This window comes from Globicephala melas, chromosome 2, assembly GCF_963455315.2.
Source record: "Globicephala melas chromosome 2, mGloMel1.2, whole genome shotgun sequence".
In the NCBI taxonomy this organism is placed as follows: Eukaryota; Metazoa; Chordata; class Mammalia; order Artiodactyla; family Delphinidae; genus Globicephala; species Globicephala melas.
In genome coordinates this window covers 12,638,927-12,651,948 of record NC_083315.2, presented here as the reverse complement: position 1 = coordinate 12,651,948, position 13,022 = coordinate 12,638,927, and the positions used below count along the sequence as shown (strand labels likewise).

Below are 13,022 nucleotides of genomic sequence, written 5' to 3'. Positions count from 1 at the left end.
TATTAATATGCTACCAGCCTAACAGCATCGGAATTTGTTCATTTTTAGGTATCAATTACTGAATCCTTATTATGTGCCAATTACAGTGCTAGGCTTTAAATACATTATCTTACCCTCAAAATAATACTGTGAGGTAATCATCATCATCTCCATTTGTAAGAGTGAGTAAACTGAGGCTCAAGAGAATAAATCATCTATCTGCTCAAACAGCCCATCAAGATGGAGGCAGGATTTGAACCTAATCTGTCTGAACACAAACCATTTGGCCAAATTGCACCAATTCCCTTAAATTCCAAAATTTGTATCTCCAAGGGTATGCTGGCAGATTTAATTACTCTGGGTGACTGCATTTTCTAATCAACATAAGGTAGATTTTGTTTGTTTATTTACAATTCTTGCTGAAAATCTTTCTAAAGACATAGCAGACATCCTATCATAGAAAGAGAAATCATGGTCTTGCCAAGGGCATCATTCTGAATATTCAAGTTCATTCTAAGGTAGTCAATAAATGGAGAACAAAATGTATTCTGTTCTCAGGATGTAATCCCAAGTTTTAGGGGGGTATGAAAATATTTCCCTAATAATAAACTTTGTGTGTGTGTTGTGTGTGTTGTGTGCTTGGCATTCTTCTTTTCTCTAAAGTAAAGGGAAGAAAGAAAAATTGTGTGAGACTAGTTCTTGAATGAATGGTTATTTGGGTTCCATTCACTGGGTTCATCTAATGTCTAGCTCATTACTGTTCTCATTTAATTGCTTCATTACGTTCCATTCAGACACTATTTCATAATTATTTCACTTTTAAACCCTAGTTTCCTTCTTTTACCTTTTTCAGTGCCCAAATATAAACCCATGAACCTAAAAGACATCACTATTTCTTCAATATTATTTCAATTCCAGGACCTTGTTGAGAATATAACAAAGGCTACGATGCTCAGCTCAGAAAACCGCGTTATCTGCCAAAACACACAAAACATGGCGCATGGGCACCAAGACAATCTTAGACGAGTACTAGGTAAGTACTAGCTCTAACACTAGGATGGATACCTGCCTGATGTCACCTGTCCCTTCTCTGGGAACTGTTCTTCCCCAACTCCAATGGGCAAGAGCTGCCACCTTTTCTCAGCGGCTTGGTCTAGGGAAATGCCACAAATGATGGAAGCCAAACCAGTCAGAATCCTTCCATTGGACTTTTATAACTGAATCGGAGACAGAAAGACCCTTTTGGGGGGTGGAAATTACAAAATGTGAAATTCAGGAAGTATTAGTTCCCTGCCCTGTGGAGGAAACCGGACAGCAGTGAGCAAGAATATAGCCAAACGCACCCAAGGACACCCAAGCACCTGGTTCCAATTATTGCCAAAGCCCAGCCCCAGCCCTGCTCTCCTGGTCTGCTTACCAATTTGTCCTTCCACCGTGACCTCCAAAACCCTCCTAATATTTACAGATTTTGCCTCTGCTCATCCACATTTCCACAGCTTGCAACCAAAAAAAGGAACACTAATGTTGGTTACTTCGAAACACTACGTTTGTTTTAAACAAGTTTTATGCCCTTTCAATTTTTTCTATGCAAAGGTCTTCCTTTAGATATTGAAATAGGCTTTTAAATACTCATTTCTAAAAGGCCCTCATTTCACTCCGCATAAAAATCTTTTAGAATATCTATTTAAAACAAGGCTTGACTCCTAACATTCTACATGCATGCTCCACACACTATTAAAATATAATTGTAAGAAGCTAACTCCCTGATCGTTTTTAGTTTAATTCCAAATGTAACAAGACAAAATTGCCTCAAGTCATCTTTTCCTTTACGTATTCAATTATATTCTCCGCTTAAAATACTTAAAATAAAAATTGGCAGTGATCCATTCACTGATGGGTAGTCTAAGTCAGAAAGCAGTAACATATCGAATTAACCACACAAAGTCAAGCTTATTCTTGTCATTGAGAATTACCACCACAATGGACTTGAAATTTTCCACCTTAACTGCAAGTTTCTATATTTCAATCAAATAGACTTGGACTTAATAGACTGCAACGCAGTCCGACTACAATCTATCCCACAAACTCTTAGTTCACACATCTCTTGCAATCACCACAGATTTCCTTGCCCCAACCATGGCCTTGAAAATTCCCTGAGTGTGGCTGCATTTGCAAGGTTATAATAGCGATGCAACTTTTGTTATACACTATTATTCTTCCTAGTCTGGGGCTCCTAACTTAATGGTAGGAACCTACTCGACTGTAAAAGGAGTCGAATCTTGAAGTTAGAAAAAAAGTTGGAAATCATCCATTCCAGTCACCTTAACTCACAGATACAAATATCGATACAAAAATAGTTAACAGGCCCAAGGTCAACAGCATTAGAGAAAGAATTAGAACATGGATCCAATGAGCATTTTACTATGGTGTGTAGATGACTCCCAATCTTGTAAAATGCTTAAAGGATCCTCCATGTAGTAGATGACTATGGTTCCCCTTTAGTGCTCCAAATATATGGTTATTTCTAAATGTCCTTAAGACAAATGCACATGAATTTTAAAAGCAAGAAATTGCTATGTTCATGACATCTTTTCCCATTTATCCTGATCACATTAGAAATGTAGGGAAGGACTGATTTGAATGATCTCTTCCTGCTCTACTAGGCTTTCTCAAATGCCTCCATTCATACACAATACAACTGACAAATTTATTTTCATATTTACTGTAGACTTTGGTGCATACAAGGTCATATGAAAACATTTATCTAAGACTTTGTTACCTAAAATGAAATCAACCAGAAACACATGGCATCTGAGTGTAGATCTCATCTTTATATACCCGTCCTTTCTTTAAAAAAAAAAAAAGAAAGAAAGAAAATAAACATTTTTAAAAAGAAGCCTGTGAAACAGACCTTTCTTATGTCAACTCGAGCCCTAAAAATAAAAATATTTGGACAAAAATGTGAGGGGCATTTTTAGCAATCTTTTGCACAGAGGCTAGCACAATGTGCCTGATATATATTTGTTGAATGAATAACATGGTTATACTGCATACTATGGAAATGACTCCTCTGGATGACTACACTTAGACTTGCTAACTTCTCTTGAAAGCAAAAGAAAATGCACTATCTACAAATCACATTATTTTAATAAGCTTTAAGTAGTTTCAAACTATTTCCAATTAGCAAGAAACTCTAAAACAAATGTAGCAATTCAAAAGTATAAAGTAGCAACAGAAGTGGGTGCAGTAAAACACCACACAATTACAGGGTTTTCTAAAGTAAACTGGAGTTGGGACTAATTCCCAGACAGCACACCCTTTCAGAGGCACATTATCATCACTGCTTTACTAGATTAAACGCTCAGACACAGACACTCTCCTGACCAAAACACCAGAACTTCAAAGGAGATAAAAGCACCCATACATACAGAACTAACAATATTATTTTTTTAAAAAGCAACTAACAGCAACATAATAAAAAAACTTAAATTTAGAACATAACTCTAAACTGTACACTTATTACACAGGAAAAATAACACTTTGTTTACTTTAATAAAACGTAGGGGGTTTTTGATGCAGTAGTGTCCGCTGTTGCAAAAGCTTGCATTCCTAATTGCTCAAGAAGTTATCAGGAAGTTAAAATGAACTCCAGGCGATCAGGCATTAGGCTGATAGGAATAATCAAGTCTCAACCTTCTTAAAAACAGTCACTGCTTGCAAGCACAATCGATCAATCCTGATACAGTTTCACCTTTTCCCCAGCTCAGCCTGGGAAAGAAAAATACAAATACGATGCTTTTGAGCCATTTCAACCAACTTCTTCACTACACCGAGAATGTTCTTTCGAAATCCAACATGGTTTTCTGTCATTTCTATTATGCTGAAAAGGGCCCACAGACATCCATCGAAATCAAAAGTACGGAAGGCAAGCGTACACTTCTCCTCAGAAGCTAACCGACTGCAGTGGGTAAGGTCATGGTCAAAATTCACAGGCTCATTTAAACTTTCATGGCTCAGCCAACAGCTCCTATCAGATTTCCTGATCCCAAGAAGATTAAAACTGCAAGAGTTTCTCGCTGGAAGATCAGCAGGAAACTATTTCGGACCCTCAGACCGCAGTCCGCATAGCCCGCAGCGGCGCATCTCCAGGACCTCGGGCTAGCGGGTTACGCTAACCTTTCCAAGCCGTCTCCTCCAACCTCTGAAACAAACCCCCCCAAACGGGTGCAGTCAACTCAATACAGCCGTCCACCGCGCCCGCCGAGACCCCCTCCCGCTGTCATCCCCAGGCCGCCCTTCCGCAGTCGGCGACTTCGGCCTGGCTCCCCAAGGTGGGGGAGGAGGTCTGGGGAGCAAGACTCCCCGCCAGGCAGCTCTTCAGCGGGCACAGCGGCAGGGCTATGCGGGAGAGGAGCAGAGGAAGATGCTAAACACCAGAGCCATATTTACATTGGCTTTATCTTTGCCAAAAAGATTCCTGGCGTCCAAGAATATCGCCTTTAAAGGGAAAAAAGGACCTAAGCACTAAGCCGCTGCCCAAAGCTCCGCGATCTCCAGTATTCTCACCCCTGTGCCTGGTGCGGGGAGGCTTCATAGGCTCCCAGCCTCGGACAGATACACCTGCCGGACGGCGGAGGACCCGGCCTCCCCCGCCGCCCCCGCAGAGGAAGAAAGCGCCGGGACTCTCGCCCCAACAGCCCCCGCTGGGGTGACAGCCCAGGAGGAGTCGTGCCCCGCACAAACTTCCCAGTTCCCGGGCTGCAGGGGACAGATCGGGCAGCAAGCGGACGCACGGACCGGGGGCGACACTGGTACCCGCCGCAGGGCTCCACTGCAAATGGGACCCCCTCGTCCTGCATCCGGCCCTAGGTCCCTAGGGGGTCCAAGTGGCGCCTGGGCGGCCCCGAGGGGCGGGCGCGCGGCGCGGGGCTGGGGGCACCGAGGCGCCGCGGCGAACGGGCAGCCCCGGAGGGCAAACAGCCGTAGGGCCCGGGCCCCGCTCGGGCTCCCCGCCCTTCAGCAGCTGCAGGGGGCGGAGGGGGAGGAGGAGGCGGCGGACGAGGACGACGACGAGGAGGACGACAAGGAGGACGAGGACGAGGAAAGGGACCGCGCGCCGCAGCCCGAGCCCTTACCGAGTGGTTTACCCCCCACATCAGGACGCTGAGCAGCGGATCGCTGGCCCGAAAGAGCTTCACTTTCTGCGCTACGAAGTGCTTCTTCTTGGTCTTCGTCTTGCTCGCCAGGACGGAGGACCCCAGGTTGCCGGGGGTCGCCATGGCCGCCGCCTCTGTCCCCTCCACCGCCGCGCTCCCGAGGCCGGGGACCCGCCCTCTCTACACGCCGGCCCGGGGAGGCAGCTGCATCCCCCCCGGCGGCGGCCCCGGCGCGCCGTGCCCCGCTCCGGCCGCCGGCACGCTTGTCCCGCTCTGCCCGCGGTGCCCGCTCTGCCCGGCTGGCGAGGGAGGCTGCGCTCGGCTCGCGCTCCGGCCCGCTTCCCGCGCCCGCCGCGGCTCCGAGCTCAGCCCGCGGCTGGACCGGGCGCGCCGCGAGCGGCTTCCGCGTTGGGCGCCGGCGTCATGACGCAGGGGGCGGGCGGGCAGCAGCTGCGGCGCCGCCGGGCGGGGCGCGGAGCGCGAGGCGCGGCCGCGGGACCGTTAAGCTGCGCCCTCGCGCTCCGGCTCTGCGGCGGCCTGGCCGCCCCCGGGTCGCAGGCGAGCTCGGGGCGGCAGCTCCCCGCCGGCCCAGGAGGCCGCGGGGTGGGCGTGCGGCGCGGGGAGCGTGAGGACTCCCGCAAGGTATCCCTTCTGCAGCTCAGGAGAAAAGAGGGAAGGATGGGGAGAGTAGGGAGATCGGAGGAGAGGAGCCCCCAGAGACGGTGGTCAGGCGAAGGAAGGAGGCTCGGGGCATCGCCGCTTACCAGTGCCAAGAATCAGGAGAGCTAGTGAGACGTGAAACGCTGCGTGGAGACCAGGGCTTCCCTAGCACCGAGGGAAAGGACCTGGGCACATGGTTGGCCGCCTCCCAAAGTAGCCCTGCAATGAACTTATTAATCCTTTTGTGCCTTTAACCATGGGGCCTTTTGGACCCTAAACTTGGGCCTTCCCACATGCATGCAGAAGGGAGACTCCCACCTAAGCCGCTGGGCTGTCATTCCCACCACCACTAACGCCCTCCCTAGATGGGACCCTGATTCCTCATTTAGAGCCCTTGGTTTGGCCAGGAGAATCATGCCCCAAATTGCACCTTCTATGTCAAATCCTCCGCGATGTTTCCTATATCCGTTTAATTCATCTCACTCACCTTCCGCGGAAACCTTTTCACTGTCTTCATACACGTACACCTAAATTTAGCCCTTCTTAATGCTGGGAATACCTGAACCACCTCAGGAAGCTGCCATTCCAAGTATGTCTAAAAACCTGTTGTCCCTATATCTTCCCCAGTAATCATAACCCTGTTCAGCCCACTGGGCAAGTCATTATATATCTATTGTCATTAATACTCCCCCTCAAGTATAGTGGTCTCCTACTGTGTACCAGTTAACCTGCTTGGTTCTCTCAGGGAAAGAAAGCATGACAGATCCTGATCCCTTAAGGAGCTTGATGAGTCTCGAAGGGTGGGAAGTGACAGGTCACGTGGTCACCTTCATTTGCTCCTTTTTCCTTTGACTGTTTTTTAAACACAAGGGTTGCCCCAACATCCTCTTATTCTTTCTCTCTTGCTTCATACTATTGTCCCAAATGTTATCTGCTCCCCCAGCCTCAACCATCACCACTCTTAGTGGTTTAAAAAAAGAACAACCTGAATTTGCAGTGAGAAGAGGTGGGGTTGCCCAGTTCTCCCACATATTTGAGCAGAGAACCTCTCTGAGCCTCAGGTTCTTTGTGTTAATAATAGAATAATCAGGGTACTTCTGGTGGCGCAGTGGTTAAGAATCCGCCTGCCAATGCAGGGGACACGTGTTCAAGCCCTGGTCTGGGAGGATCCCACATGCTTCGGAGAAACTAAGCCCTTGCGCCACGACTACTGAGCCTGTGCTCTAGGGTCCGCGCACCACAACTACTGAAGCTCGCGTGCCTAGAGCCTGTGATCAGCAACAAAGAGAAGCCACTGCAATAAGAAGCCCGCAGAACCTCAACGAAGAGCAGCCCCCGCTCGCCAGCAACTAGAGAAAGCCCACACGCAGCAACGAAGAGCCAATGCAGCCAAAAATAAATAAATGTATAAAATAATAGAATAATCACACACAAAGGTCACTTTAGGGACTACTCTGGGCCTGGTAATTATAATCCTGCCCTACCTACTTCATAGGATGTTCGTTAGAATCAAAATCAACAGTAGACAATGGCTCTGAAAAGCACTCTATAAATCATACAGCACTGTATACATACAAGATGAAATGCAGAGTACTTGTGGATGACCCATAAACTCTCCCCTGACCTCAGAGAAGTGCCTCGTTGAACATCTCTACATCAATTGCCCACAGACAGCTTAAAAATTGTCTAAAACCAAGTTCAACATTGTCCTTCATCTCACATGTTGGTTCATTTTTCTATTATATTGAAAATGGCATTCATGTCATTGCGTTACTCCAACCACAAGTTCATTCGTTTAACAAATTTTCATTGACCCAGGCTTCAAAGCTTAGGATCATCACTGATTATTGCCTCTCACCACCACTCCACATAAACCCTGTTACCAGGTCCTGTCCATGAAAAAAATTGTGCTCCAATATTATCTCTTCCCTGGTGCTCTCACTGGTCCCCCTAGTTGAAATTAATCCGTCCACCTCAGTGCTTCCATAGCACTTTATTCTATGACGGCTCTGTTGGGTTTAACTGTATATTAATAATGGAAGACGACACGCTAGCTGTGAAGGCTTAAAAGCTGAATTTAGTGATGACAAAGTGTTGAATGAACCTACAGGAAGGGAAGATGGATATGTGTGGGCACTGTCAGGTGAGGTTTCACTTAGGAGGGCGCAAGGTCTGGATGGGCGCACAGTGTCATCCCTGTTAGGGGCAGACTGAGGTGCCGGCATGGAGATGAAAATCCACGTGGTATTTTCAGATAGTAATGAGGAGACCTGTAGCTTTGAAAGGACAGAAATATTTTTCCAACCTTATTAAGATATAAGTGACATATAGCATGGGGTAAGTTTAAGGTGAACAACTTGATGATGTATATATATATATATATATGATTTCCACCTTAAGTTTAGTTAACACGTACATCACACATAATTACCGTGTGTGGGTGGGTGTGTGAGTGTGCAGTGAGAACATTTAAGATTTACTCTCTTAGAAACCAGAGTTTGTAATAGAATCATGTTAAGGGACAGAATTTTGGGTGATTTAACTTACTTTGAATGGCATTTACGATAATGCCATTCAGGAATAGGTCATGAGATGATTTTTGCCAATGACCTTTCACACTACCTTTGTACTCTGCAGAGGATGTATGTGGTGTAGGAGTTCTAGAGTTGCAGAAATGACCTCAGAAAGTACCTAACCCAGTTCTCAGATTATCTGCATTAGACAATGGAGATCTAGAGAAGTTTAAGTGATTTCCTGACTTGTTGGGAGACAAACTCTTTGAAGGCAGGGTCTGTGTTATACTCACTCTGTATGCTTCCAATGAACCTAACATACTCCCTTTCCCATAGCACCTATGGCAAACTTTTGATGAATAAATGAAAAGGAAATTTTCATCTCTCACATCAAAGTTACAAGATTCAACACCCAGGAACTGTGTGTGGAGGGGTCCATTTAGAAATACTTTATTGGGAAATTAGGTTAGGTTAGGCATAATATTTAAACTTGAGGGTTAGCCACATTTGGATTTAACAACTTAGCAATTTGATCACTGTTTTCCTTTGGAGTTTGTGTGATAACAAAACAATACACATGTCTTTGGTTCAGCATCTAATTCAGGCTGCTTATATATCAAGGGTGGAAGCACCCCAACCATCAACAATCGACAATGGTCTTGATGAGGGGCGTGGCTAGAGAAAGAAGAGGAAGGAAGTTCCATCTCAGGATGGGGATGTGGTCATGTCAGTCAAGGAGAAGGCCATTCCCACCTCTTTGCATTTGGCCTGTTGGGCTGTTCATCCAGCTTCCAAGGCCATCACAGCTGCCAGAAATGCTCCAGCAGCCAAGTTCACCAAGAAGCAGGAAAGAAATGTTGGGAAGATTGAAAGCCTCCCAATACTGACTTGCTTCTGCTTGTTGTTACTTTTTTAAAAAAATACTTTCTTTTACTGTAATCAAGTTTATTTACTGTCCTAGAAGAGTACGGTGAAAGTGTTATGTTAACTAAGGTACGCAATACCAGAAATGGAGGTTGAAATAGGGTGGATGCTCTGAATTTTTATTTTATTACCCTTTTCATCAAAAAAAAATACTTCCTCAATTTAATAATTCAATTAGAATTCTTCCTTGAGAAAATAAATTCAGTAACTTCCTTAGTGCTGTTCGGAAGCTGTTATGCTTTCCATTGCTCTATGAAGAGATCAGAGCAAAATGTGGGACAAGGCCGTTCGATCTTCTGTAGTGTCATCCAGAGCCTTGCCATTAAAAATGGTATTATTTTAGAAGACCATTATTAAAGTGCATATACAGTCAAACTCAGCCAGAATGCCAGCCAAATAAATGGGATCCAAGAATTCAATTGTGACATATGAGTTACTTTTGCGGGGGGAAGGTGTTGACACGATGCAACACAGCTTGCCATCCGGGAGTTCTGAGGGTCTAGCCGTGCCGTCCAAATGCCTCCTGAGCTGGCTGTGGTTTGGCACCCGCTGGCAGGGGTTGTCCACCCATTTGAAAATGATGGTGATTCTTCTGGCTTCTGCAGCTGGCTGGCACTTCCAGGACAGTGGCAGCAATTCCAGGAATCTTCCTCTTGGTTGGCAGTTATTTTGTTGGCCTGACTTGGGCAGATCGGACAGGGAAGACAGTATATAAAAAAGCCAACACTAGGGTGACCACTTCCCAGCCTGCTTTGCCTTCCCCTCCACTCCCTAAGCAGACGAAGAGGACTTTAGTCGCTCCCTTGGGAGACAGGAAGCTGAGTGGAGGACAGGAGTCAATCTCCAATATCATCATATCTTTATTATGTATACCTTCATAACAGAAAGAGAAATTTCCAACATTGACAGAGCAATGAAATGTATTACAGTAGATCCCTATGGCAGACTATAATGCAACCAATAAAAATGGTAATTTCACATAAAATGTAATGACATTAATCATGATATTAAAATAAGTGAAAAAATAGGATACAAAATTGTATATTGTATATTAAGATTAGAAGATGTATTTGTGTATGTATACATGTAAAACACTAAAAGAAAATACATTGTACTGTTGTAAAAATTCATGTCTTTTATAATAATTTTTAAATTATTGTCTAAATCCATCTTTTATAAAAAGATGCAACCATCTTCCCTCATTAAATAAATAACACAGTAATGGCATTTAACATAGTAGTTCAATTTCTATAAGAGAACAGCTTTTTAAGTTACTTCTTGCTATTTATCATAGTTATTGTTAAAACAAGTCTTAGTGGAACAGGCCATTTTTCTACATGTAGAGGGGAGGGAAGCTTCCCTGAGTTCACAAAAAGTCCTTAAGAGAAAGGAAGGCTACAACTACGAGGAAAATAGAATAGTGTTGTTTTTATCTATTAGACATCATATCCCCAATGCATAGGGCCTATGAATTTTTATTTTTTTATTTTTTATAAAAAGTTCGAAATCAGGGAAAAAAATACATACTCCAAAAGAGAACTGCAAAATTAATATTCTAATAAACACTTTATTAACTGTGCACAACACGTAACATAATACTAACAAGTTTTTTAGATTTTATATAAAAAATATCATGACAGGGCTTCCCTGGTGGCGCAGTGGTTGAGAATCTGCCTGCCAATACAGGGGACAGGGGTTCGAGCCCTGGCCTGGGAAGATCCCACATGCCGCGGGGCAACTGGGCCCGTGAGCCACAACTACTGAGCCTGCGTGTCTGGAGCCTGTGCTCCGCAACAAGAGAGGCTGCGACAGTGAGAGGCCCGCGCACCGTGATGAAGAGGGGCCCCCGCTCGCTTCAACTAGAGAAAGCCCTCGCACAGAAACGAAGACCCAACACAGCCAAAAACTAAAATAAATAAAAATAAATTAAAAAAATAAATAAACATTTGAAAAAAAAATCATGACAGAAGCTGTTTGTGAGTTAGGTTTCCGTGTTACAAGTATGCATAATGATTGCCTAAAAATATAATAGCCAATCAAAAATTAAATGTCAGTCATAGCCAAAAATTCTAAGAGCAAAATTCTAACCACCTTTTCTAATATATTTTACAGCAAAGGAATTGTATTAAATGTGGGATATGAACTCATCTCAGTATGCTTGATACAATGAGTGGGTGGAGCCTCCAAAAATAAGAATACCGGGCACTTAGTTCTGGGAAGAAGGGAGGTTCCATTCTTTGTTGATCAACAATGTCCATACAAATTGGTGTGACCTTCAGAAGTCAAGGTTGAATGAAAAGACCAGAAGAATCAGAAGATTTTCGCCTGAGATTTTGGTCCCGGCTAAGGGAAAAGTCCACGGTGTCCAGATGCAGAAAACACGGGAACCCTGACCCTACTAGGAAGATAGGAAACCCTGCAGGGTGCCTGTGAATTTGCCCCAATCCCTTATGGCTGTGGCATGAGTTAAGTCTGACTGTTGTTAAGGCGGTTGGTATTTTCCACATTTATTTTTTCATTGACGCTTAAGAAAAAACGTGTTCATGCAGCTACTATTTATCGATTGCACCTACTATGTGCCAGGTACCATAGTAGGTACTGCGTATGACCTCTTCCCTCATAGAGTTTACAGATCCAGAGGATAGAGTAGAAGCAAGTAAACAGACAATCCTATAATTACGGATTGTGATGAGGGTTCTGAAGGTAATAAACCCGGCACCTTGATAGAAAATAGGCAGAGTGTCAAGGAGATCCTCTCCAAGGAAAAGATACATAAGCCTGAAAGATGAGAAACAGTCAGCCATGTAAACAGTGGGGTGTAGAGCAGCCTGGACAGAGGGGGTCATCAGGCATGAGAACTCCCGTTCTAGAACCCCAGGAGGCCTAGGTTGGCAAGGCAGGCAGGGCTCAGCACTGAGACCCTGGCAAGGATTTGAATTTTATTCTCAGTGCAACGGGAGCCCTTGGGAAGCTGAGGATTTGTTTATAAAAAGATCCCTGTGGGGCTTCACTGGTGGCGCAGTGGTTGAGAGTCCGCCTGCCGATGCAGGGGACACGGGTTCGTGCCCCAGTCCGGGAAGATCCCACATGCCGCGGAGCGGCTAGGCCCGTGAGCCATGGCCGCTGAGCCTGTGCGTCCGGAGCTCTGTGCGTCCGGAGCCTGTGCTCCGCAACAGTGAGAGGCCCGTGTACCGCAAAAAAAAAAAAAAAAAAAAAAGATCCCTGTGGACCCAATAGATTGAAGGAACGTAAATGTCAAAATGGAGAGGCAGGGCTTCCCTGGTGGCACAGTGGTTGAGAGTCCGCCTGCCGATGCAGGGGACACGGGTTCATGCCCCGGTCCAGGAAGATCCCACATGCCGCGGAGCGGCTGGGACCGTGAGCCATGGCTGCTGAGCCTGCGCGTGTGGAGCCTGTGCTCCGCAACAGGAGAGGCCACAACAGTGAGAGGCCCACGTACCGCAAAAAAAACAAAACAAAACAAAACAAAAAAATGGAGAGGCAAACAAGGTAAATATTACAGGAATCCAGGTAAGAGATGAAGGGGAATTGGACTAACATCTTGACAATAAAGATAAGGGAAAAGTGGGCAAATTCATCTAGGAGGGGCAGTCGTGTTTTAACGTGGATGGGTGTGGAGGAAGTGCCGACTTGGCCTCAGCTTAACGGGGCACATAGTGGGAGATCTCAGCCACTGCCTCATTTGCCCTTTTTAACATTCCTGCAACCAAAGGGCACCCTGGTTTAAGTGCCTGCTGCTCTTCACAAAAAAGGAAATCTCCCCTAAAGT

General features: G+C 45.3%; 1 protein-coding gene across 3 annotated transcripts in view; it reads right to left on the bottom strand.

Moving 5' to 3' along the window:
• The window catches only part of PIP4K2A (phosphatidylinositol-5-phosphate 4-kinase type 2 alpha), a 335,262-nt gene that overhangs the window by 172,313 nt on the left and 149,927 nt on the right, over positions 1 to 13,022 (bottom strand). Inside the window, exon 1 of one of the 3 annotated variants that reach the window (XR_009560777.2) lies at positions 5,115 to 5,495. The exons of 1 other annotated variant lie outside the window; for it this stretch is intronic. Coding sequence is in view for 1 of the 2 variants with exons in the window: in XM_030837149.3 (XP_030693009.1) it covers positions 5,115 to 5,258 (144 nt within the window). In the remaining variant the exon portion in view is untranslated. Of the gene's footprint in view, positions 1 to 5,114; positions 5,496 to 13,022 lie in introns of those variants that run through there. One more of the 3 variants, XM_030837149.3, reaches the window with a different exon arrangement.